General features: G+C 45.3%; 1 protein-coding gene across 3 annotated transcripts; it reads left to right on the top strand.

Moving 5' to 3' along the window:
* The first annotated feature begins 1,213 nt into the window (after nt 1-1,213).
* KLF6 (Kruppel like factor 6) lies at nt 1,214-9,969 on the top strand. 3 transcript variants are annotated; one of them, XM_006088432.3, is made up of 4 exons: nt 1,217-1,558; nt 4,265-4,841; nt 6,416-6,539; nt 6,983-9,969. In XM_006088432.3, exons 1-4 carry the CDS (start codon nt 1,457-1,459, stop codon nt 7,032-7,034), a joined length of 855 nt encoding a protein of 284 aa, XP_006088494.1. In that variant the 5' UTR covers nt 1,217-1,456; the 3' UTR covers nt 7,035-9,969. The 3 variants fall into 3 exon arrangements, with proteins under 3 accessions (XP_006088496.1, XP_006088494.1, XP_014311039.1); XM_014455553.2 differs by having other exon boundaries at nt 1,528-1,640; XM_006088434.3 differs by lacking the exon at nt 6,416-6,539 and having other exon boundaries at nt 1,214-1,558.
* Nucleotides 9,970-26,339: the final 16,370 nt, after the last annotated feature.

The raw sequence follows: 26,339 nt of genomic DNA on the forward strand, positions 1-26,339 counted from the left end.
AGATCTCTGGTTCCCAAACTTGAGCCGGCAGGCAGCAGATTCACGTGGGGGGCTTGTTCAAACACGGTGGCTGGGACGGCCCCCCGCTCCTGATTCTGTTGGTGGGGGGCCCTGGCCCGTGACATGTCTAACACGCTCACAGCTGGTGCAGGTGCCACTCTAGTTCCCCATGCTCCCCAGAACCGGTCGGTTCCCGGGAGTCTCATGGTTAAAGGCAGCATTTGTTCCCACAGAATCCTAAATAAACCCCCGAGAGCCCGTAGATGCCCACGGACCTTCCCTGCCCGCTGCCCCTGCCCCTCTCCCCGCGGGTCCGTCGGGTCCTGGGCGCGCAGGTGCCCCTGCCCGGTCCCCTCAGACCCACACCAGGGACCCCCCCACCTCGCTCATCACCCAGCACAGCGGCTGTTCCCTTCCCCACCTTCCCGTCCCAGAGACAGGAAAAAACTAAAGTGGACAGAGAAGGATGGCGGGGGGCCACCGGGGGCGGAGGGGAGACAGGGGGCAGGGCACCCCCAATTGGGAGGAGGAGGGACAGAGGGCAGGGCAGAGAAGATGGAGCCGAGCAGCGACGGAGGAAGGCAGAGCTGCCCCAAAGGTGGAGCAGGGCGGGCAGGGGAGACAGGGAAGAGGACAGTGAGGAGCCGGGGACGGGGACCCGCCGGCTCCCCTCAGTCCGGCCGTGGCACCCCGAGCTGCTCGGCGTCAGGCAGGGGACGGAACGGGGACGGTGCCCGAGTGACCGGCCCCCCGGCTGACCCAGACCAGCCCTGAGGGACGAGGACCTGGGTGACCGTTAACCGGCCGGTGGCAGGGACTGGATGGGGGACAACGAGGGGACCCGCTCCCTCGGGCCCGGCCGCGGGCGCACTGAGCCGCACGGCAGCGCACCTCCCAGCGCCGACTCCTCCGGCGAGCGGCTGCCTGCGCCTTAAATACCCTGCTAAAAATAGCCTGCGAGGCCACCTTCCAATCAGACGTGCCCGAAGTTCGAATTTGGCCAATAGCGAGGGCCGTGAGAGAGAGGCTCGGTCACGCCAGGCGGGGCCGCGCTGAACTGGCGCCCGCCATTGGCCCCAGCTGACATCATCGGCGCGCAGCCCCCGGGACGGGCGCGGCGTGATTGGGCGGTGCGCGGGGCGGGCCGGACAAGTCACGTGGGGGGGAGGGAGTGGGGGGAGCTAGGCGAGGAGGAGGGGGAGCTGGCAGCGGAGGTTTGAATAGGGAAGTTTTGCAGGGGTTACGTTTGCAGTCAGTCCGGTGTTTGCAAATATTGTGTGGGCTCGCGAGCGCGTCTCTGGACTCCGGCAGGATCTGAACCCGCGGCGCCTCACTGCTGGGCACTGAGTTTGCATGAAACTTTCCCTGCGCTGCAGGCACGGCCGCTGCGCTCCCGACTCCAGACCGCACACCTCCGTGTTGGTTCAACAGCGGGGACTGTCTTTTCCAAACCGACATGGATGTACTCCCAATGTGCAGCATCTTCCAGGAACTCCAGATTGTGCATGAGACCGGGTACTTCTCGGCGCTGCCCTCCCTGGAGGAATATTGGCAACAGGTAAATAGGAATTATGTGCCAGGTACCCCGGTGCGCCACGGAGGGTGCATCACGCACGGACAGTCCTGGTGTGTGGTTGAAGGTGCACTGCTTTTTCTTTTTTTTTTTTTTTTATGGTTTGGGTAAAAAAATTTTTAAATTAAAATAATTATTCTTAAAACATAGTCCTGCTGTCTCCGGTGCGGGAGGCACTTTGAAAAAGCTTTTTCCAGCTTGGAGCGGAGTTGTCATTTGCGCGGAGCGCAGCAGCGCTTCGTTGCTCCCAGTGTTTTAGCCCGTTTCTGGGGCTTCTGAACCGGAGGGCAGACCCAGCTCCACCGGCTGATCTCACGGCGCGAGCCCTTGGCAGAAGTTTGGTGCTTGTACCAGCTCCAGACTCCACAGCTGGAACTTGTCATTTGAACTTGCGTGGAAGCCAAGGGTATTTTTGTCAAAGATATTTGTTTTTGTTTTCCTTTTTGGTCTTTGTACTTAAGACAGTTTTGTGTTTATTTTTTTAAAATTAGAAATTTCACTAGCAAAACACCCACCAGCTCTTTTTCTCTACCAGGCCATTGCTTCTTTGGCATCCTTAACATTTACCTCCATCTGCCTTGTTTTTCTTACCTGCTTCTTTTGTTAAAAAAAAAAAAAAGAAAGAAAGAACGTTTGCACAATCAGTGACTTATCAGTCATATGACAGTGAGCTCTTCTAGTCTGAGTTTGGGAAGAAGAGCCTCAGTTTCCGGCATTTTTTTTTTCTAGTGAAACTAGAATTTTGGGCATTGGACAAATCTGAAACTTAATTTTTCCCCTTTCTAATTTATCAGTATTGCCTGAAGGGAGAGAGATTCTGACACTTGTCACATTGTTTTTTTTAAAGATAGAAGGGGCTGTCTCTCTGCCCTGCTAGAATGTTGGCTTTTGTCACAAAGTACAAATATATTCTGTGGATTTCAAAGCCTAGAAAGCTTTAAGAGGGATGAAGTGCAGTGTGGCAACCTTCTAACGCCTGCTTGATTGTTCTCAGTCCTGTCCTGCCTTCCTCTCCCCTGCCCCCTTTTCCGCCTTAAGAAGCTGCTCCCTAGGACGTGATTGAAATTGATCTAAGTAGTTTCCTTCGGGCATTTGGGATTTGGGCCCCAAGCCAGGCTGAGCTCTCCTTCGCCTTCAGAGGCTTTTAAACTCTGAGAGCTTCGCTCCGGTCCCCAGAGCTCATCAGCGTAATGGAGATTTTAAATTAGCCAGATGATAAAGTTTAATAAGATCTCAATAAATGTGCTTTTGTTTTTCTTTGGAACATCCATAAAATATCTAGCCATCTCTCCTCAGAACGCTCTGGCCTGCCGTTGTAACCTAGACATACAGTTTTAGGGGTAAAGGGAAAACAATGGTTGTTTTTCCCCCCTTTGCTTGCTCATGCTTGCTCCGTGAGGATTCTGTGGGGAGGGGGAAGGGTTTGTGTGCTATATTATGATCGCAGGCACGTTGCTAAGAAAGCAAGCATGAGTGAGCCCTTTGGGTAGCTTAGCTAGTCCTGACCATGATTTGCTAAAAAGGGCAGAGTCGGCTGTAGAAATGTAAATCTGTAGAATTGCGGTCGTATAGACAACCTTATATGGCCATCCAGGCAATTGATCCTAGTGAAGAGAAGGGCAGATATAATTTAATCCTAAAATGTTTCCTACCGTTTTTCTTTTCCAGTGGCTAGAAAGTTTGAGATGGTGGGGAGAGGGGATGCTGGTCTCTCGGCAGTGGTAGCTTCTTGAAAGGTTGGTTGTGGGTCTGGGGAGGGGGCACTCTGTCCATGACACACTGCATGCATATCTGAACCGGGTTCTTTTTTGGCTGCTGGTCAGAATTTCAAAAGGAAGTCTCCTCTGGCATTGCGTGAAAGAAATAGAGTGATGACTCATACAGTTGTACTCTTGGCCAGTAGATAAAGTTCTTGTCCATTGTGGCACTCCCAGCAGGGCCGGGAGGAATTTCCCCTCCTGCATCCTTTACAATAGCAGATGGCCATTCTGGAATGATTTCTCCCCTCTGTCGTAGAAGCTCTTGTTTTTCTCTGACCACTGTGGAAGTCATTAAAGTTGTGTGTACCCATGGCCCTGCACTTGGGAATGGCATTCTTTGAAAGCCTACTAGGTCTGGGCTAAGCAGGAAATGGGTGGTTTCTGTGCAGCTCCATTGATGTCCTTGAATATAGACCATCAGCTTGCTGCGTCTGCTCACTGAGTGTGGCCCTGTGCTGTCAGCTGTGTCTGCAAAGGGAGACACATGCAATGTCAGAACACATTGCATTGTATGCGTTGCAGCCTTTCTGTTTTGTGCTTGAGAAAGGAGGATGGCTGGGTTTCTCTTAATTGCACATGGTTCTCGAGACTGTCAGATAATCTGGCTAAACCTGTAGGGGGGTGTGTCTGAGGCTGGTTTTCTTTGTGTGGTTTACAGAAACTCATTAGAAATGTCAACACTGGTAACTATAACAAAAACTGGCTGAGTGACCTTCAGTCACTGTGGCCTTTGGTCCAACATGGTATTTCTTCTGAATCCATCCCCATTCCTAGAAACAGCTTTCCTCTTGCTCTCCTAAAGACACGGTTCTTATAGTGACATGGCCACAGTCTGTTTGCCCTTCATCCCTGCATGTATTTTGGAAATATGCTTTTGGTTCCATTTTCAGTTGTCATAATCACGTGCCTTCTTGTGGTTCCTTTCGCACAGACCTGCCTGGAGTTGGAACGCTATCTCCAGAGTGAACCCTGCTATGTGTCAGCCTCTGAAATCAAGTTCGACAGCCAGGAAGATCTGTGGACCAAAATTATTCTGGCTCGGGAGAAAAAGGAAGACCCGGAAGTGAAGGTTTCCTCCAGTCCCCCTGAGGATGCTCTCAGCAGCCCCAGCTTTGGCTACAACCTGGAGACCAACAGCTTGAACTCGGATGTGAGCAGCGAGTCATCGGACAGTTCCGAGGAACTCTCACCCACTTCCAAGTTTACCTCCGACCCCATTGGCGAAGTGCTGGTCAACTCGGGGAACCTGAGCTCCTCAGTCACCTCCACACCCCCTTCTTCCCCAGAACTGAGCAGAGACCCTTCCCACCTGTGGGGCTGTGCACCCGGTGAGCCGCACCCTCCAGGGAAGATACGCGGTGGGACTTCCGGGAAGCCGGGTGACAAGGGCAGCAGCGGGGACGCCTCCCCAGACGGCCGGAGGAGGGTGCACCGATGCCACTTTAATGGCTGCCGAAAAGTTTACACCAAAAGCTCCCACTTGAAAGCACATCAGCGCACTCACACAGGTCAGTCCCTCCTGCGACCCGGGAGGTGGGCCGCTGGTGGGCGCCACTGAATTGCACCAGCCCTGGGAGGGGGCCGGGCTCCGCAGAAGGCTGTCAGAGCAGACACATCCTCACCTCACTCTTTCCCTAAAGAGATGGGTCTCTGGGAAAGACAGAGTAGGAGGTGAAAGACTGGACATGTGCCGATGAATGGTTGACACTTTCAGAGTAAACAGACAAGAGGTAAATCACGTTCTCCATCTCCACCCAACCCCCTACCCACTCCAATCCTCCCGGTTATCAGGAACCACTGTGATAGTGTTACATGGAATTGCCTCTGATTTTTTTTTTTTTTTTTGAAATGAAACTCAAAGATCAGGAGAGAGGGTGGCTGGACAGCATGGTGCACGCTGGTGTTGACAGTGTGGGGATTGAACTTGACCATAAGCTCTGTGTAACAGTTTTGATCAGTGGGAATTTCTCTGTGGATCATGCTGTGCTTTTGTTTTCTGATACCAATTTTTAAAAACCACAAATTGAAAAAAAAGTTTTTAATGAAATACTACAACCTAGCCGTAGCCAGTTTGGCTCAGTGGTTAGAGCATTGGCCCGCGAACTGAAGGGTCCTGGGTTCAATTCAGGCAAGGGTACATACCCCCTCCTTCCCCCTCTCTCTAAAAATCAATGGAAAAATATCCTCGGGTGAAGATTAACAATAACAACAACAACAAAAAAAGAAATACAGCAGCCTAGATGAAAGTTCTATTGAAAATTACTATTATAGTCTCTAGGGTAACTGGTGATGAGTCACAGAAATGTTAGAGCTGGAAGGGACCTTAGAGATCAAGTCACTCAAGCTCTCATCCTACCAGTAATGAGAGGAGATGGCTGAGCCCTCGGCCAGGGTTCCCAAGATGGTCATGGCCGAGGGGGATCAGGACCCAGGTGCCATTTGTCCCAACAGCATTCTCTGCGACTGGTTTTGGCAAAACGGTTCCTGTCCTCAGGTAGCACTTTTTAGTGGATTCATATTTATAATCTGACCAAGGAACAAAGTGGACTTGGTTATTTCATTGCCATTTAGAAAGTTCTTTGACAGCCCTGGATGGGGTTTCCCAGAAACTCATGACTTCATTTCTGGAGAAATGTAGTTTCTCGGAGGAAACAACAAAGCTCATTCCACAGGGAAGTGAGTAAGGAGCAAAATAAGTACTTGGGAGAAACCGTTTCCATGGAGAAAGCAATAAAACCCTGCCCTCACAGAGGCTGTGGGTCCAGTGGGCTGACACATCACCTCCCAAGTATTTCTTCAGTCTGAGTAATCGTCTTTCTTACATATTAACTGACTAAGGTCATGTGGGCTCCGGGTGCTTCCACAGCACTTGGAGGCCTGAGGCTAGGTCAGGGAAGAGCTCCTGGGTGTCACCTTCTGAGCCCCAGCTGCTGTTCCTAATTGAGGTGTGTTAGGAATTCCCGAGGCCACCAGACCTGGCGCTTGCTAATGGGTTGACTTTCACCAGGTGGTGGTGTAGCAGGGCCCCTTCCCTCACTGGACAGTGAAGTCATGGCATGCTTGTCTTGTGCTCTCTTCCCAGGAGAAAAGCCTTACAGATGCTCATGGGAAGGGTGTGAGTGGCGTTTTGCAAGAAGCGATGAGTTAACCAGACACTTCAGAAAGCACACTGGTGCCAAGCCTTTTAAATGTTCTCACTGTGACAGGTATGTGCTTGAAGCGCTGGGTTCGGGAATGCCATCCCCGTAATGGTGTAGGCATACAGTAAACCTGGAGGAAGGCGAATGTTTTCCCAGCCTGTATTGTGCTGTTTTAGCCTTGGACAGGTCTCTAATATGCCTATTGTCCAAGTTAGGATGCTCTGTGTCCTGTCTGTGTAAAACCAGAGTGATTTCATTCCTACTGAAGTAGGCCTTCAGTAGTTTTTGAATTTCAAGACTGGGCAGTATTGTGCTCCAAAGAGCTGAATGGAGACCTTAATTTATATTTCTATCAGTTGGAATTTCCTAACCCTGAAGATAAATTGTGATGATTCAGTGGATTGCCAGCTTCCCTTTGAGAAGGGCTGGGTGGGGGTGTGCAGGGTGGGAGATCTGTAATCCAGCGAAGGCTGGAGATCTAACCTCTCTGATGCTGACTGTTTCTGCAGGTGTTTCTCCAGGTCCGACCACCTGGCCCTGCACATGAAGAGGCACCTCTGAGGGAGCAGAGTGTGAATTCTGCGGCTAAAACGGCTTCCAGGCTGAGAGACGGCCATGGAAGGAGGGTGCGTGTTCCAGCCAAAGCATGCCATTTTGCACCCCACCCAGTTGCCTCCAGGACCTCTCCTTGGAAGGTCTTTCGAAGGCGAAAGAAGTCATGTCAGAAGCGGCAGAGCGCCTGTGGTGTGTGGTGTTTGGGTGGCCTGGACTCGCCACTGGTACCTATCTTCTGAGTGGTCCCTAAGCCTTTGCCGTGAGCATGTGCACTGAGAATGTTAATGGTTGGGTTGATTGTATGTGGAGGATCTATTAGGACTGTGTGATGAGGCAGAGTCTTTCCTGTGCAGTAGCAAGACTGCAAGAGACAGAAAAAAAATCGTTTGAATGTTTTGTGTGTGACAGGTAAACCATGAGATGAGATGACCACCAATCATTTCTTTGGGGGGTGGGAGGGTGTCTGCGCCTTAGGAAAAAAAAAAAAGAAAAAAAAGAAGGGAAAACATGGAGGGCGGAGTGTGAGTGGTCAGAACCCTGTGTGGCGAGTGGATGTGGGAGGGGGAGCCCTCCTGTGTGAGAGGAACATTGGCGTCTGGTGCAGCTACGAATCGAATCGTGCAATGTGTCAAGTAGCTTGTTCTACTGGCTACAACAGCTCATTTGTTACCCTTTGTATAAGCTGTGTATTTACAAATATAACACAATGGTAACCTTTCCTTATAAGACAAAAGTAATGCATGGTCTAGGGAACTTTCTGCTTTTCCATTTTTAAATCAGAACTACAATTTTGATTCCAGTTACTGAGCAGCTAAGATACAATTTGTTGAAATCAGTGATCCCTAGCCATTTGGGCCTGGCAATACACAATTTCTCTCCCCTTCGATTTTGTAACACTCCCCTTCCAGAAAGGTGGTGTGCAACATAGGATTGTTTTTTAAATGATTCTGAATTTGATGACCTTTTTGGAAATTTAATGATGCCCTTCAAGACATTGGACACCTACTGGGTGTCAAGAATGCGAGGGCTGGGAACTCCTGGTCTAATGTTACATTAGACTAAGAACCTAAAATTTTCTCAGTTGGGTGGATAAAACCACTAAAGCTTAGAAAGTGTTTTCTCATGCAGCTATGTTTCTCTTATTTATGCCTTGAGGACTAATTTCTGGTTTTCTAGCTGTTAATGCACTGTAGATCTTAATAATGGTGCCTTATGCAAGTGGCCCCTTATGTGGGGGTCTCATACAGGGGTATGGGTGATGCATGCTTTATTAAGGCTCTTTTTTCACCTGGCATTGTACTGTATCAATGTAAAATACAGAAAAAATCTCTTTAAAGTCCTCCTTCACAAAGACAAATAGAGAGATGAAAACCCCCCAAACAAGTCAGTATTTACTCAATATTTTGCATAACTTGACCATCAGTGTTAAAATGGAAAACACATGATAATTGAAAAACCTGACCATTTCTGCCACCATGAGACTTTTCATATAGACTTTGCACAACAATTGTATAGTTCACACACCGGCTGTATTTAATATGTAATGTTTTCACGCATATTAAAGATACAGAAGTATAAAAAAAACAATGTTAATGTATTTGCTTAAAAGGCACAAGTTTCACATACCTATCTAGCTATTTGTTGGTAATACAGAAAGTATATTAATTTTTTAAAAGTGGGCAGAATTCTTGTGTATGTATATTTGTGTGTATAGTATGTATATGTTTGTGTGTGTATATATATATACATATATATAATATATAAATATTTTTTTAAGGAGAAATTAGATGTTTAGCTAGAAAATTTCACAGCCTGTGAAGAAATATTTCAAAATGGCCATAAAGGAGGTAAAAATGAAAACTATAACTTTTATAAAGGCTTTATCTTTAATTTAATTATTTGCTGTAGACTCTTGGCAAGGACTCTGTTCCAGACTGCTGACTCTGCTCATCTTACTGCCAGGTCTGGAACAGGGTACTGTTGGCCACTCAAAATTGGCATGAACGGAATACTAGCCCACAAGTTGGTCTCAGACACACTATGGTTTTGATTTTTAATTTCAGCCTTATTAGAAGATCTAAGAGTCAGCTAATTACAGGGATTTTTTTAGAACACTTTTTATGCAGATGAAGTTGGTTTTTTGTTGTTGTTTTTTTTTAGTACATAGATTCTTCCCATTTTTCCAATGAATAATTTCCCTGAATTGGCACACCACAGTGTGGACAGCTGATATTTCATCCAGCTGCTGGCTTGTGGGTGTGGATTTTTTTATATATATATACATATATATATACACATGTGAGTCTGGCTGGGCTGGTATTTTGTTTGATCTTCCTGGAAATGAGCAATGATGAAAGCTCGAATAACTGGTTTTTTTATCTGGGCTGATGAATACACTTACCTAAAGAACTCATTTCATTTTGCTAAGGGGGAAAATGCACTTTTGGCAATTCAAAATCCAGGCACTTGATTTGCTGGATTTTGGAAAACTCCTTTTTTGGCCCTGCTGTGCGCCTAGCCATAACAATTCCATTAAGTAAGAAGGTAAACAAAAGACAAAAAGGAAAAAAAAAAACACGCAACTTGCACTGGCTTGTCTCACTTATGAAACACCATGGAGTTGTTTGATTGGGTGGGGCTGGGTGCCGTGTATATCAATGCCTGTAATTTTCATAATAAGCAAGTACATAAAGAATTATATTCTGTTCAGGTGATAACTGAGCCTCAATCAAGCAGAAACTTTTTGCTTGACATTAAAAAAAAATTTCTATTAGTGAAATTTCTTTTTTTTTGAAGCACCCTGTTATCTAAAGAATCTTTGTAAGATTTTTGTAAAATTTTGTTTTACAAGATTTTATTTGAAATTGTTTTTTGCAAGATTGTTATATTTCTGTATGAATGTATTTTTTATTGGAATAACATAAAAGAATTCTTATCAGGATCTCGACTGTGCTTGGTTTTTTCTTGGGGCAGGGCGGGGATGGGTGGGGGGGCGATGAAACAAATTCCTGCTCTATTAGTCAACCTTGGGAAATGTCCCTTGTACAACTCTGAAAGCCTCTTGCCAGCCTAGTCCCTTCCTTCCAGCTTCACAGCCTGACCTGGGAGCTAATGTGCAAGAACAGCCTAATGTTGCTCCCCTGAAATGCACTGAATTTCCTTAAAGCAACCTCCAGGCTTAGGCTTTGGGGCACAGTAGGAAAACATTTGCTCCTGCGTTTTATCTTCCTGTCACTCCAGCCAGGGGAATAACACCGCAGAGGCATCTGCACAATGACAAACTTGAATGCTTCCTTTCCCTTTCTCGTGCTCCAGCAGCCCTATTCCAGTTAAGCAGTTAGATCAGGGCCAGCCTTCTCTGACCTGGCCCACACACCTGGCGGAGCTGTCACAGAGGAAGGCAAAAATGACAGGAAGGGACAGCAGGCCACAAAGCTGTCCTGGCTTTCTACAACCCACCCTTCCATACCCCCTGCCTTCTCTGGTAGACCAGTAAGATGGGGTAGAAAGTAAGAGGTTGTTTACATGATCACCAGATAATTTTGTATCTTTTTCTTTAAAGGCTAATGGGATACATTCAATGTAGAGTTTGAAAATAAATAGTCCACTTTTGGATTTTTAGAAAGGTTTCATGTAAGTAGCCTTAGATCTTGGTCCCAGTTTTACTGCGTATTAGTAGCATCGGTTTATCTGCAAGTCCATTTTCAGGCCATATCAAGCTAATCAGTAGTGATAGGTTAAAGCAATGTGTGCTTTCCAGAAGGGGCTATAGGATGGTGGAAATTTTCATGGGAAAGCTTAATGTTCTTACTTTAACTGAGGAAGTTCTCACATTTCGGTTGCTTTAAGTGCTCATGACTTCATAGCAGATCTTTGTTTTGCTAGATGTGCAGACTTTACACTAGCTTTTAATTTTATAATTGGGGACAGGAATTTTTAAATGAATCCCCAATGTTAAGTGGCTTTCTAGAACTGCAGTAAAAATATCAGCAATTCGGGAGGAGTTGTTGGCGTGGGAGGGTGGAGGAAGCTGATGAAAATTTGGCCAGGACTCATGGGTGTGTTGTGTTCTGAAACACATGTCAGGATGACTAATAGTTGGATTGCCCTGACTGTATGGCTAAATAAAGGCTTGATAATGCATTCTCGGCTACTGGTAAGACTTGACCACTTTGTCATGTGCAGACTATGCTGAACAGCTCAGTTATGTTCAAATAAGGCTGTTAGGAGAACTGTTGTGCAAGGAATCAGCTGTAAACCTAACATATTTATAGAAGTATAAAAAATTTCAGTCTGCTTAACAAATTTTTTGAAACCTAGCTCAAAGAAAGGAAATGTTCCCGTTCTAACTAGTTGCTGTGTGCTCTTGGACAATTTGCTGAGCTACAAGGGACCTCCACTTTCTTATTGCTGAAATATTTTGAGCTAGGTCACATGCATCTAGCATTTTATATAGCACTACAATTCTGTGGTCTGTGAGAATAGGGTGGACTTGAAATTATAGGTTCACCATCTATGGATACTCAGCTCAGATCTAGAAAGCTCTCTCATGTGCTATAGTAGAAAGTATTGTTGAGAGAATTGCTCTGACTTAGAACGGAAACAGAAAGTTCTCAAATTGCCCTTTGCCCCTTTAATTATAGTTAAGTTATTCAGGCATTTGGTGCTTTATAGCATGCCATTATTTTATTTCAAAAATAAACAAACAAAAGATCTCTTTAAAAAGTGCCATTGTAGCTATTGCAGATCCAAGTCTGTCATATCCGCCCCCCCCACCAATCTTAGTCCATACACCCATGTGCACAAACAGTGGGGGAGGTGACTAGAGTCAAGTTGTTCACCTTTATATTGTGGTTGCTGTGGAGAAAGAACATAGCTTTTATATGTAACTCCTTTCTTAGGTCCTAACCTTATGGCACCATGAGCTATTTTTTAACAACCCTCCTTCCCAACTAAATTCTTCCTCTCCCCAAATTGGGTGATAAAAATGATAAAAAAGATGATGATGTCTACTACTTTTTTTGCCTTAACCAGGAACTGGGTAAGGCAATATGTCGCGCGCGTGTGTGTGTGTGTGTGTGTGTGCGCGCGTGTGTGTGTGTGTGTGTCTGTCTGTAGAATGAACCATTCCCATTTCACATATGAGGAATATTGAAGCTTCAGGAAGTGAAGCTGCTTTCCCTAGATCACTTAGTTGCAGGCAAGCATCCAATCCAGGGCTCTCAAATGGCAAAAGACCAAGGTTTTAATCACCACTGAACACTGCTTTCTGTCTCACCCAAGTTCCCACAAGAGCCTGTCGAATTCACCTTAAAATGAAGTTACATTTATGAAATGGAGACAACTTTCTTACAATTCAGAAGCACTAAAGCTATAAACTGTGCTGTAATTCTGAGCAAACAAAGTAACCATTTTGAATTGCTTTCAAGATATGAGACAGATGGCATGTATTTATTTTTAATGTTTAAGAAGATAGAGAACACAATTGGGGATGTGACATCCTGCATTAATTGGCAAGCATCACCTAATGTACGTAGTTAAGACACAAAGAGAGGAAAATTAGGGTCATGCATCACCCAAATGAGGCAATACAGCAAAGTGTATTTAACTAGATTTATTTTATAACATGTTCTCTTTCCCTCTAAGTAATTTTAATGAGAATTCTCTAAACAACTGTGAATGAAGAGACAAAGAGGAGAAGGAATCTGGGTACCACATGTCTTGATAGGAACCACACTGGGCTGAGCAGTTACCAAAGAATTTTCAATAACAGACAGACTTAACTACCATGTCCATTGTCATTGAGTCCCTCTCCAAATAGCTTTGTACTGATTTCCCTGTACACTACATAACCCATGCCAAAAGCAAAACAAGACAAAACAAAAAAACACCACATGATCTAGGATTGTTCCTTAAATTAAGAGCCCCCAATTCAAAGCTGCCATGAACAAACAATTATTAACTTTTTAAAAGGTTTAGCTGCTTAGATAATAGATTACTGTGTACCACACCACCTATGAGCTTTTCTGAAGGTTGTACTTGCTAGATGCCCAAGCACATTTATCTATGACTTGCATTTATCAGCTAAGCATAGCTCTGTTCCCCTCCATTGCTTAAGTTTCATGTTACCACATTTCATTTGAGTTGTGCAAGACTTTCCTGCAGATGTGCAAGGTAGGTAATGACATGCGCTGGCATTATCAATTAGCTCAGTGTAAAAGCAGGTGACAGTGCCCGGTGTCATTTTTCTACTTGTGTTGGTGAGGAGATGGGAGCACATGGGATAGGTAAGATGGCAGTAATGGCAGTGTGCCCTACTGTCCCTTTCACATGGGAATGACTGTAAAAACTTCTTCACTTTCACCCCCATCTTCACTTGTATGAAGATCATCCTCCCCAAAATAGGTCATTTATTCACAAGCTCAAAAGTCAGAGCAAGCCTGCTGCTCACCATGAGACGTGTGTGTATTTAAACTGTAAAAATTTAACTCTTGAAGGTAAAACTGCCTTTGGGCAAAACTGAGATATATAAGTTATTTAAAGTAAATTTTAAAAAATAGTGTTTGCTACAGGTTTTATTTTTAAATGTATATTTTATTGATTTCAGAGAAGAAGGGAGAGGGAGAGAGAGATAGAAACATCAATGATGAGAGAGAATCATGGATGGCTGCCTCCTGCACTGGGGATCAAGCCGAAACCCGGGCATGTGCCCTCACCGGGCACGTGACCTCCTGGTTCATAGGCCGACACTGATCCACTGAGCCACGCTGGCCAGACAATGATGTTTCAGTTTTAAATATCTATCTGTCCTTATGCTCTATCGGAAGATGGGGGCCAGGTAATAGCAGAGAGGACTCATGGGACAAGAGGCCTCTCAAAGTCCAGCATTTCTGAGTTTGTTCCCAGCAGCATCCCTCAGTTCTAAATGGTCCGGGCAGAGGTGCAGTAAAAAGGGTTACTGGAGCTTTGCTGAGTGGAATAGCCACACACTCAAATTTCGAAAATGTCAACAGGATGCAACAATGGGAACTCTGGGTTCCAGTGCCCTTCTGACAAGAAATGTTCATGGGGCTTAAGAGAGGAAGGAGTGCCAGCAGCTTCTGGTTCTCCCTGGATCAATCATGACCCACCCCCTGAGCTTCCTGCAGTTAGGTAACCCTGAATGTTCCTTTTAAAAATGCCCGTATTCTAGTGACCAGCTGGGGTGGCATCCGGGGGCCAGACAACTGTACAAGAACGTGAGGACATTGTTGCCCAAGCATCCTTTCTTTAAGCTGTGAGTTCCCGTGGAAATGTTCAATGCTAACACAATCTCAGAGTTACTTCTTGTTAAAAGGGAATTCTAAGAGTTGTATTTGCCAAGACAGGGCATTTAACTATTATGTCCAGAGGAACCTTCCCACATGGAACTTAGGAGTAGAAGATTCACTAATTCCAATCCTTTGAACGTTGTTTTTCTCATACCCAAGATGGGACAATGAGAATCCTTTTGGGATTGTTGTAAGATTAGAGATAAGGTATGTAGGGATCAGTAGTTGGTCATTATTTCATTGTGTGCTGGATATTTATTTCTCCATAAAGAACAGGAAAAGAATTCTTGTTCTTCCCATTGAATTTTTTTAAAGCAATTAAAGAAATAGGATTAGGGAACATTCACTCATTATTTTCCACAACATAATTTTCCAGTAAATTGAGTGAAGGGCAAGCTGAATCTGAAGCTGTATTTTTGTGATCAATAAAGTCGTTTCCTCTCGCAACACTGGCTGTGCTGCTGAAATCTTGCAGGAAGGAAGTTCTGCAAGACTTTGAGTAAAACATTTCCTGGCAAAAGCCGAGAACACACTGACCAGTGGCAGAACTGAATTGACCAACAGATTCGAAAAGTTGAATTTACAGTGTTTCTGACAAATGACAAAGAACTTGGAAGTCCCAATTGTTACTGAAGTTTTCATGAGCGGCCATACATCCAGATACTGGTCCAGTTCTCCTGAATTAGGTGGACTGAGCTAAAGCTACCACTGAACAGATGTCTCATTATGGTCCCCAGGAATGACTACCTTATTTAATTTATGACATTCTTTCTGATTAAATGGATTATGTGTATGGAATACCTCACACATCACAAAGCATCAGCCTGTGTGCCACTGCAATTTGCTATACACTCTATGCAATTAAATTTCCTATGCTTACATTCATATATTCTTGTTGGTTTATTTCATTATCTTTATTTTGTTTAATCTTTAGTTAACTGATGTTTGATTGCTTGTTTATTCTTTCTACCACCCTTGTTCTTATGTGCATAGCTCCCATGAACATGCATTTCATGCCTTTGCTGTCCTGAGTGAAAATAAAATGTCATACATTTATAGAGGGTTTTGGGTGGTGGTGGTGGTGGTGGTGTGTGTCACTGTCCTTTTAGTGTTTTTGTTTGTTTGTTTGTTTGTTTAAATGGGCTCACTGGCCACTTTCTTACAACAAATAAGTGCTCAAATGGATTCTGAGGCAGGTAATCATCCTGAGTGATAAAGCCTATGAAGGGGTGATAAGGATGCCTCTCATTTGGTCCTCAGACAGCCTGTGGTGAGCAGAGCAGCCATTATCATCTAATTTTGTAGGGAACAAACCTGAGATGCAGTCAATTAACTGACACAGTCAGGGCAAGGCAGGAATACAAGCCAGCCCATCTCTTTCTACTAGCATAATAGGTCATGTAGCCATCTTATTACTCGAACTTGACCCTATAGCACAGTGGTTCTCAACCTTCCTAATGCCACGACCCTTTAATACAGTTCCTCATGTTGTGGTGACCCCCAATTTCATTGTTACAAATTGAACATAATTAAAGCATAGTGATTAATCACAAAAACAATATGTAATTATATATGTGTTTTCCGATGGTCTTAGGCGACCCCTGTGAAAGGGTCGTTCGACCCTCAAAGGGATCGCGACCCACAGGTTGAGAACCGCTGCTAGCAGGTGCACCTGTGTAAAGTGTGGCAGAAGTACATCTGTATTCCATTGTCTTCTGGTCGTGCTCACATTCGCCTTCTCAACTTGTCCACGGCAGAACTCCATGTGACCCAGTCATGGGGGTCTAAGAGCAAAAATCATTTATTCATTCATTTGTTCATTCACTCAGTAGTTAGTGAGTGTCAACAAGGTGATGGGTAGCCTGCTAGGAGTCCAGCAGGCTGCCAGAGGAGCATAATACCTCAGTCTGGATCCTTATCTTCAAGACTTAGCTTATATTCTGACTTTTCCCATCAGCTTCCCTGGCCATGCCAGCCTCCCTGGTCTCGCCAGCCACGAAAGTCTCCTGCTCTGAGCTCCTGTCCTTTGCTTGCTATTTGCCTTATTTGATACTCAGTGTGAGATATTTGTGCTTTTATTTCTTTTCTCACTTGTAATGAATGGCTAGAGAGCAAGTTGTTTCAAAGCAAAATTTGTGTGTGTCTGGGCTTTGTGCACAAATCATATTGTGTGTTCCAAGTCGGTGCTCGCAACTGCTTCTGAGTTTTGACAATGATGATATGTGTACACATTCTGTGTATACCCATACCTCCTTCACCACCACCCTCATTGCCCCTCTGGCTCATGTTTGATTAGATCCCATAACGTGTCACCCGGTTCATCCATCCTGGCTGTCAGGGATTCCACCTGAGGAATAACTGGCAGACGCACCCTTACTTCTGCACCAGTGCTGGGGTTTCCACCTCCAAATGCCCAGAACGGATCTGAACATACAAATGAATTTGTTTTCATTTCTGTTACAAGGTGGTTAAACCATTGTGAAGGGATGTCTGGCATATCCTTCCCAGGGGCAATGCATTTGAGAAGTGGATGGAAGTGCCTGGAAATCAGCTCCACAGTCCTTCCGGAAGCATCTGCTCTACTCTTCCTCAGTCTGGGTCACCTGCATTTTCTCGGGGCTTCTTCACTTTTCTGCCTGGCTTCCTGGAGGAGGAGTTCCTTGGGGCCAGACATTGTACATATAGTTTTGCATCTCAGCCTGCTCAGCTCCTGGTGTGGGTGTTCCATGAGTGAATGAGCTAATGATTCTGCTTGTCACCCCTTCACTCCCTGTGCCAACAGCATTGGGTCTCTTGATTCTAGGGACAGTCTATACTAATAAAAGGGTAATATGCTAATTAGACTGGGAGACCTTCCGGATGTCCTTCCAGACAAAGCCATGGTGGCAGGGCTGAGGCAGAGGTGGTTAGGGGTGATCAGGCAAGGAGGGGAGGGCAATTGGGGGGTGACCAGGCCAGGGGGGGCAGTTGGGGCAAGCAGGCAGGCAGTGGGGGGCAGTTGGGGACATGCAGGCCAGCGGGGGGTGGGGGAAGTTGGGGGTGATCAGGCCAGAAGGGGGGGCACTTGGGGGCCATGAGACTGGCAGGGGAGGGCAGTTGGGGGCTATGAGACTGGCTGGGGAGGGGAGTTGGGGGCCATGAGGCCGGCCGGGGAGGGCAGTTGGGGGCCATGAGGCCAGCCAGGGAGGGCAGTTGGGGGCAATCAGGCTGACGGGGGGACAGTTGGGAGCAAGAAGGCCGGCAGGCAGAGTGGTTAGGGGCGATTAGGCAGGCAGGTAGGTGAGCGGTTAGGAGCCAGCAGTCCTGGATTGAGAGAGGGATGTCTGACTGCACTGTGGGATCGGGCCTAAACTGGCTGTCGGACATCCCCCGAGGGGTCCCAGATTGGAGAGGGTGCAGGATGGCCTGAGGGACACCCCCCATGCACGAATTTTGTGCACCGGGCCACTAGTCTCTAAATAAACCCACAACTTATTGATCCAAAATATTAGACCTCTCAGGTACATCTTTTGTCTGACGGGCATGAGGAAGGCCAATTATTCATCTTGTGTTTTATTCTTTCCTACTGCCCTTTCACCTTAGATTGAAAAGTTACCTAAGAAGTGCTTGAAAATCAGAGGAAGATGATTAGGGAAACCCATACACCTGTCAAATGGGTTCTGAATAGTACAAAGTAAGCAACTCACACAACCCATGTGAGTTGTCTTTCTTTCAACTTTGTACTAATTAAAAGGCCTTTCCTCCTACAAATTGAATGCTCCGGAAAGGGCCACATGACTCTGAATAGAACCTCTTCGGGGGGAGGAAGGGGGAATGAAAGTGAAACTTTATGAAAGCACATTCTGTGCTTGTCATTAAAGTTAAATAACCAAGTGTTTTGACGCATTACTTCTAAACCAAATACAAAGTCCTTTCAATTCTGAATGTGATTCTTTTGCACATGAGGAGTAAACTGGTGGCGGGGGGTTGAGGGGTGTGTTGAGGTGGGGGTAGTGTCCCAGGTGACTAGTTAAATGTCTGCAAATCCCAAACCTCCCTTCTCACAACCTGCTGCCTTTCCCTGCGTTTTACTCAAAGTCATTTGATATTGATTTTATCACTTTCAATCAGAGTGGCATCTTTTTCTTCAAGGTCAAATGGGTGATTGAGCTGTCACTGCTTATCATATACTTGTTTTAGGCAGGACATTACAGAGAGCGTACATTCATTTTCCAGTTAAAGGTAACACAATTCAGTGAGTGCTTGGGACAAAAAATGAGCTCACGTCCCTCCCTCATGCCACTGTAAAAGCGGAGACAGTTGCTGAAGCCCTGAGTTCGTTCTTGTCTGTGTGATGGGATCCCTTTGGATGGCTGCTGCAAATATTAAATAGAAGACTTATGTGAACGTCCAGATGCAGCCCTTGGTACCAGGAGACCTCAGTTCTCTTTTCTCCAAATGGCTAACTGAGAGGCAGCTTGTTTTTGTCTCAAGTCCCTTGCATAGAAGCTTTTCTCACATACCCTCATTCCTTTTAACAACTCTTTTCCATTCAATCGATGTCTGTGACCAGTCACAGGGAAATGTCCTTTCAGGAGATCACAGCACCAAATAAAAGGCATCAGAGCCTGAAGGCCTGGTCCCCCGCCACGTTCACTCATCCACCCACATCCACTGTCCACCGCTGGCTCAGTGCCTCAGGCCTAGAAGTCCCACTTCCTGTGGTAGAAATGCCTGTCTCCCAACATCCCTAAGGTGCAGGTCTCAGGATTTAAGCATGAAAAACACCTTTGGCTGCTGGAATTGTGCTCAACTATTATGATATTGCCAATTTCCTACCTCCCTCTGCTTCAGCTTCTCATCATCGCATTGGGTGGAGAACAGCCAACACGCCGAGCTGTTGTTAGGATGTGAAATAATACATGGAAGGAGCTTAGCCTGGAATCGGGAGCCAAGGTGGGTGATGTACATCAGAGTTTGCTCAGGTTCGGATTATTACTGTAACTTCTTTGTGAAACAGGAGAAATTATTTAAAAACACTCTTGTAAAATTGTTAGGTGGGTCCAGAGGACTTAGAGATATAGGAACAATTTGAGGAAGTCCAAAACAGCACTTTCAGACGCTGCTATAGCTCTCAGTATGAACACAGCCTTTAACTGCTTGTTGAACAGCCTATACTTTGCCATCCAGCTCCAACAAGTTATCCTAAAAAATGGCAGACAGAAATTGGGATTGCAGCATTGGCCATAACAACGGCCCTCTCCTTCCCGCCTCACAGGGAGACACTATCCTGGGTTCCTTTAATGGAAAGGCATGTCATGACGATTAATATTCAACTTTGCTTAATGAGAAGTCATAGCTTCTATTATTGGTCCACTAGGGAGAGTAATTTTCTTTATAAAGAGGATAGGTATTGCTGGCAGAGGAAAACTTAACCAAGAATAATGACATTACTAAGGGTTGGTTGAATTGATGGGTGATCACCTTGGCTTGAAATGGTCAGGTCCATTCTTATTCGCATAACTCAAGAGTACAGAGAGTGTTGTCTACCCTGGATGTGTCCTGATGAGGGTTTGTGTCAGCTATGGTTCAAGGATAAGGAAACGTTGGCTGCAAAATGGCCTCAGACACAAGGGCAACAGAACATTGACCAGACTCCTTTATCCTCCCCCACAGGGAAGTACAGCCACAGCCACAAAAAAGAGTAATAATTTTGGGCATGTGCAGATCAACAACAATGCTTGCACCTATAAAACAAACAGATGTGTCATTACTTTAGGGAAATGTCCCTTTTGTGTCCCCTAAACTCGCTTTACATGTCCCCTGCTGACGACAACCCATCTCTCCAGTCTCTACAACTGCAGTGAAATGAGTGACAGGCCAAATGCAATGCCCTGAGGGCAAGTCTCTGTACCAGCCTTGGATTAGAGATGGTTGTACTTTAGAGTCCAGCACACCTGGGTCAAATGCCAGTTCTAGAGGGTTCCCGACCTTGTGAAGTCACTTAAACTCTGGGAGCATCCACCTTCCTATGTTAAAATGGGGATTGGGACATCAGCCTGTCAGGTCCCCAGCCCAGAATGCCTATCCCAGGAGAGCCTGGAGAGGGGAAATGTGCATCCTGGCAAGTGCTCAACCCCCAGCAGACAGAGCATTCTGCTTCTCTTCCCAGCTAGTCCTGAGCGGTGATATCTTCCTCAGAACTTAGACTCATAAAAAGATCCAACTCCACAGGTTGCTTTCAGCCCTGGACCAATTTCAGCTCTGCAACTTTAGTTTATCTACCTTTTATTTCCTGTGCATTGGGCTTTGTGTCTGAAACACAAGTGTTATCTAATCTTAATAGTGTTGTAATGTACCCCTCGAATCACAGAGGACGCCTCAAGAAGTCGAATTAAAGAGTCACATTTATTGCAATCCGGGACTATGAGGGGGCATTTCGGCTCTCCCAAATCTCATAGTGATAAGATGGCCGCAACACCAGATTTATATAGGCAAAGATCACAAAGGTATTGATTACATCCCAAGGTTTGAAATGAGGAAACTGATTTGCAAAAAAGCAGTTTACAGAAGCAGAAGCAGTTTCATGTTATCTAAATTACAGTTTTTGGGTCTCCGGAACACTGAGTCAACAGGGACACGTTAACTGGAGCCCTCTGACCTTGGGATAATTGTGCTGTCCTTCCGAGGTAAAGGAAAATGTGCTTTCTAAGACCAGTATGACCACAACCAATGGGATAGTCACATTACAATCAATAGGGTATTTAATCTAATGGGGTAATTTATATAATTCAGAAAATTAAAATAACTTTTCTATTATTAAACAAAGCAAATAAGTACAGAAACCAAACAGCAGGGTTAAAGTTAAACTATAGTTTCTACCTGAGATGATTGCTACCATACTTCAATAGGACCATAATATTAATGTCAGAGCTGAAACCAGAACCCAGGCCTTCTGGCTCCCAGTTCTGTTTGTTTCCTACTGAATCATAGTCGTCAAAGCTTCTGTGACCTTGGAAACCATGGCGAGCCATGTATAGGGGAATAGAGAGTGGGTTGCAATGGGGTCAGCCCTCACCTTCCTCAGCCTGACTCCAGGGCTACCTGTGGGTACAAGCCCAGGAGTTACTCCCCATTGTTACTCTTTATATTTTATACTGTTATGGACTGAGTGTTGTGTGTCCCCACCAAAAAAAATCATATTGCATATGGTATTTTATTCTCCCCCAAATTTTTGAGAATGGAGATTACTGTCTCTTTTTTATAATAGAGATCCCTAAAACCCAAGAATGTTAATGTCACCAAACTACAAGTCAAACCATCATCCAGATCTTTATTTGACTAAACTGCCCATGGCCCTTAAGGATTCTAAAGTACATCCCTAATTGGGGTGCTGGTCAGGCTCGTGGGGAGTAGGTTTTCATTGAGGAGCAGCTCTATCTACAGGACAGTGGAAGAAGGCTGCGGTGACTCAGTTCTCCTGGGCTTGTACCCACAGGTGGCCCTGAAGTCAGAAGAAGGACACCTGGGGTGGGGCCATTGAGCAAGAACCTACACTTTCCTGGTCCATTCATACTTGTTCTGGGAAAATCTATCAAACCCTGGAGTGGCAGGCTGACACATTTCACCAGGACTTAATCTCCTGGACAAAAGGAACCACACCCCTTAACCTTGTAGTAAAAGGAAGGACTCAGGTGAGACTCACTGAAGAAATGCAAGGTGTGCCCTCGAAAAACTGGATTGTTGGGTGATGACTTATCCCGTGGGAGGTGGCGTGGGGTAATAGGATGGGGTGGGTTTGAGAATGGTGTTTGAGTCCTATCTGCCACTTCTGAGCTGTGTGGCTGTGGGCGACTCACTCCAGCTCTCTGAGCCTTCAGGGCAACATGTGTGAAAAAGGAACAATTACCTTCCTTGCAGAACTTTGTGGGAATTATATGAAACAAGCATTCAGTCGATATTAAATCCCTTTTCTTTCAAATGTCTGGAATTTAATTTTTCTAGGGGCAAAGAAAGGAATGGTTGGGGAAAATTACTTAGGAGGTTGGTAAGTAGACAGGGGCAAGTTTGCTTAAATTACAAAGCAAAATCACAGTGTCACTCACGCACCATGCTGTTGTAGATTCAATTTAGTGCTTAAAATCCGGTGGGCCAGGGTGCTGGAGACGCAGACGAGACAAGGATGGTGTGTTAATCTTTGGCTAGAATAATTTATTTCAGAATAACTAATTTGGGGGGTAATTTTATATTAGTTTACATAGCATTCACAAATGTTATTTAATCCCCATAGTTAGTCCAATGAAGAAACTATTGTAATCCTTATTTTTCAGATAGTTTATGATGTGCCTAAAAATTCTCAGGCTTCAAGCCAGCCGACTGCTACAGGTGCCTCGGCTAAGGCATGAATGACACTCACGACAGGCTGGAAGGAATGCACTTGTCTTCAAGGATCTCCCATTATAAGCAATAACATCTATAAACAAATTTAAGGGTAGTATTGCAGTATTACATAAGTGGGCTCAGGTCCAAGAAGTAATGAATGCTCATTAACATATATTGGCATGGTAATATTTTACAGGGTGTGTTCATAACATAAGAGTCTGGGTTTGCAAGTTTCTTCTCATCTGAAATCCCTCTAACTTGCCGTGTTCTGATAAACAAATGAACAAACAAATTTTGACTCAATAGTGTGTTCAGATGGGCAGGTAGGCAGGAAAGTTACATGCAAGTCGATGGTATGAGCTCTCCAAATGTTTCCCAAGAACTAATGCTGGAGTCCAGTATAACTTGTAAAGAATTCGAGCTTAATTATTAGCATTAAAGGGAATTCCAAAGGCTGGTAATGGTTTGTTCCCTTTTCTCCAAAGTGCAGAAAAACACGTTTGACCTTCTAAGGCTTTACAGAGTAGGTATGGATCAAAAGTTAAGCTACCAAGGAATTGCAAGAAGTTCTTTGTGTGCACGTCCTTCCGTTTCCTCACTGCTGAGTCAGCGAGTCAAAAGCAAGACCACAATGGATGAGAGGCTTTAACAACTCGGGCAGGGACGGCTTACCATCTTCTGTGCAGCCACTCAGTCCTTAATTTTTAATAAATGTGTCCAACTTATTTTTTTGTCCAACTTATCTTTTGCCTAACATTCTTTTCCACAGAGTAAATAATGGCTTTATCTCAATTTACTTTTAAGAAAGTCCCAAAGTATTTGACTTAGAAATGAAACAAAAGGTTAGGGTTTGAGGTACTTCCCCACTTTCTCAAATATGCCAGGAGAGAAGATCAAGTGAGTGTAGTTAAGTTGGAGGGAAAATCCTCAAATCAGGCCTTTTCGTGGAGAAATATGTTTCTAGTGCATCACATGCTGAGCAGGGAAACACGGTGCCTTTACTATTTTATTGTTCTCAGAGTTAAATCTAAATCAAGGGACAGAAACCAAGATGACTAAAGAACTCTTGCACCAAAGGGCAGGTCTCTTACAGAATGGCGTGTTTTATTCAGCCTGTGCAGAGATTAAGGATCCGTAATTTTTATTTGCAGACTTTCAGTTCTGCTCTAAGTTGGTCGCTTCCGTCTTTCATTTCCTGTAGCATGCCTATCACTAAGACCAGCTTCTCGTTGTTTGTAGGTAGCCTGGATTGGCACTGAGGAGCAAGGCCTCGCTCGAGGCTTCTGCCTGGATAGACGACTCCAGTTCACTTTGGGGAGCTCTTCCTAGGAGCGAGGCAAGCATTCTACTGGTGGAACATGTGCGAAGAGGCACAGTCTATGCATATCCCCACAGCCACACACATTACCGAAGTCTTGATACTAAATGCAGAAGTCTCAAGTGGGAGAAAATGCCATTTCAACTGCACATGGAGCTGTGGTTTTGAACAAGAATGAAAATCAGAAGATTCAGGGGAACTCGAAAGTCACCAGAGGCCTTTGGCTCAGAGATTCAAAATTCAACTTCTCTTCATCCCGAATATTAGACAGATCCTTACTCCTAAACATGCACCCAAAAGAGCAAGTGTGGGTGTTTCCGTGCAGTTTGAAAAAGAAGAAACCGTTCACCACCAGTTTTCAGTCTTCTCCGTAATGCTAATAATTAAGCTCAGATTCCTTGGTGAAACAGAAAACTGTTTTTGGAAAAGTGGCGCGAGCTCAGAGAGAGAGACATGGAGATCATGGACCTTCCCCCCCACCCAATGGCTAGTCCCGTTCTTTGTAGCGTCTCATGATTAACCACATCCCCTGGCCTTCAGCCTGTCCAAAGTATGTGAGGACACTCATCACTTTCAGAGTTATCTAGAACATATTTGAAAAGGCAAACAAAAATTCCTTCTTTTTTTGTTGTCTTAACATTCACATTATCTCATTTTGGAGAGAGAATAGGAGCAAAAGCCATGAAACGTTAGCTCTGTCATCCAGGCACTGAGGTGTGTCCCGCCTCAGGTTTGCATTTGGAGCCATCTCAAGGTGACACGTGCCCCCTGGACCTGTGTAGGAAGGACCACAGAAGAAAGGGACAGTGCATGGCGCCACAGTACCCAGAGGCCTCGGGGGCAGCCCGATGTGCTCCTTGTCTTCAGGGGGGCAGGAATGAGACACACAGAACTCCACAGCCCCAGAAAGAGTGCGGGTGCTCAGGGGCCGGGGACAGAGGAATGACATGTTTGCACAGACGGTCTCCTTTTTCTTCCAAGCCACACCTGGGAGCCTTGATGTTTTTGAGCAGGAAAATAATATGATGAAATAGGTGCTTTAGAAATGTTCATCTATCTGTGGCATAAAAGTAAATGTAGATACGGAAAGAAAATCGATACGTATTTCACATAAAAGTGCCTTGGAGGTAGGCGTTATTATTCTCAGTTTACACATAAGGTTACTTGAGTTACAGAGAAGGCAGGAAGCTGGCCAGAGGCCCCTGCTTGAGAGAGACTGTCCACTCCTGCCGTTTCCAGAGCCCAGAAGCTGGCTGTGCAGACAGGATGCAGCCTGGTGCTGTGACACCTGTCTCAGGTAATCACACCCAACAAACTGGCCAGGTACACCCGCAGCACTAGCCAGTGAGGGTCTGAGGAGCCGAAGTCCTCCCTGACATTCCTGTTCTTGGGCCAGCAAAACACGGTGTTCTCTGTTCATTGCCTACTACTTATTTATTGGATTTTCTACATGGTCCCATTTGCTTACATTTCCAGAGAATACACTGATAACAGCATTGATTGAAATAATGAAAACAGATAGCTTCAATAAAGGCAGAGCTGAGCAGCAGCGCGCATCTGGTCTCTCTTTTACTGTCCTCCCGGGTAACCAGCTCAAGCCCATATTTCTCGAATACGCTTCGCTATTGGAAGCAGCTCTGCTGTGATGGAGACGGTGTTGGGGTAGGACAGGACCAGCCAGCTCTGTCAGACCCAGAGGCCTGAGTGGGACCCCCAGCCAGCCCTCCCCTCTGACAGGGAACCTCCCTCCCCTCTGGGCCTATTGGGAAGGTTTAATTACCCGAAGGAAGGTGCTTGGCTCCATACTGGATGTGGTGTCTGCCTTTTAGGTAACGGGTGTTCTTTTATTCATGAAAAATGTTAGAGAACTCTGTTCCCCTTTTCAGAGGAAACTCCCTTCACAGGAAAAAGAAACAACCTCCCACTCAATCTGGGACTTCAACTTCACAATAAAATAAGCTGCATGTGTCCTGTTCTGTGTGGAGTGGACTTGCTCTGGGCAGACACTAAGACACACAGCTGCAGCGCCCCTGACCCAGGACCACTGTCAATTTTAGGCCCTTTTCAGGAAAATGATGTCAACTGGTAATAAAACAGGCGAGGTTCTGGGTAGCACGTGGAGCAGATCATGTTCCTTTGTTTCAGGTTGTGTGTCATTCTTACCTAATTCGGTTTGTATTCTCTGCTGGGGACTTCTGCTCTACTGTTCCAGGGACTCCTGTTTTGCTATTGACATGGAAAACCTACCCAAAGTGTTTCTTCATAAAAAAAAGTTTCCTTCCATAGCTACTTTTGAGTGATTAGGAGACTTTCTTCCCACAC

This window comes from Myotis lucifugus, unplaced genomic scaffold, assembly GCF_000147115.1.
Source record: "Myotis lucifugus unplaced genomic scaffold, Myoluc2.0 scaffold_47, whole genome shotgun sequence".
In the NCBI taxonomy this organism is placed as follows: Eukaryota; Metazoa; Chordata; class Mammalia; order Chiroptera; family Vespertilionidae; genus Myotis; species Myotis lucifugus.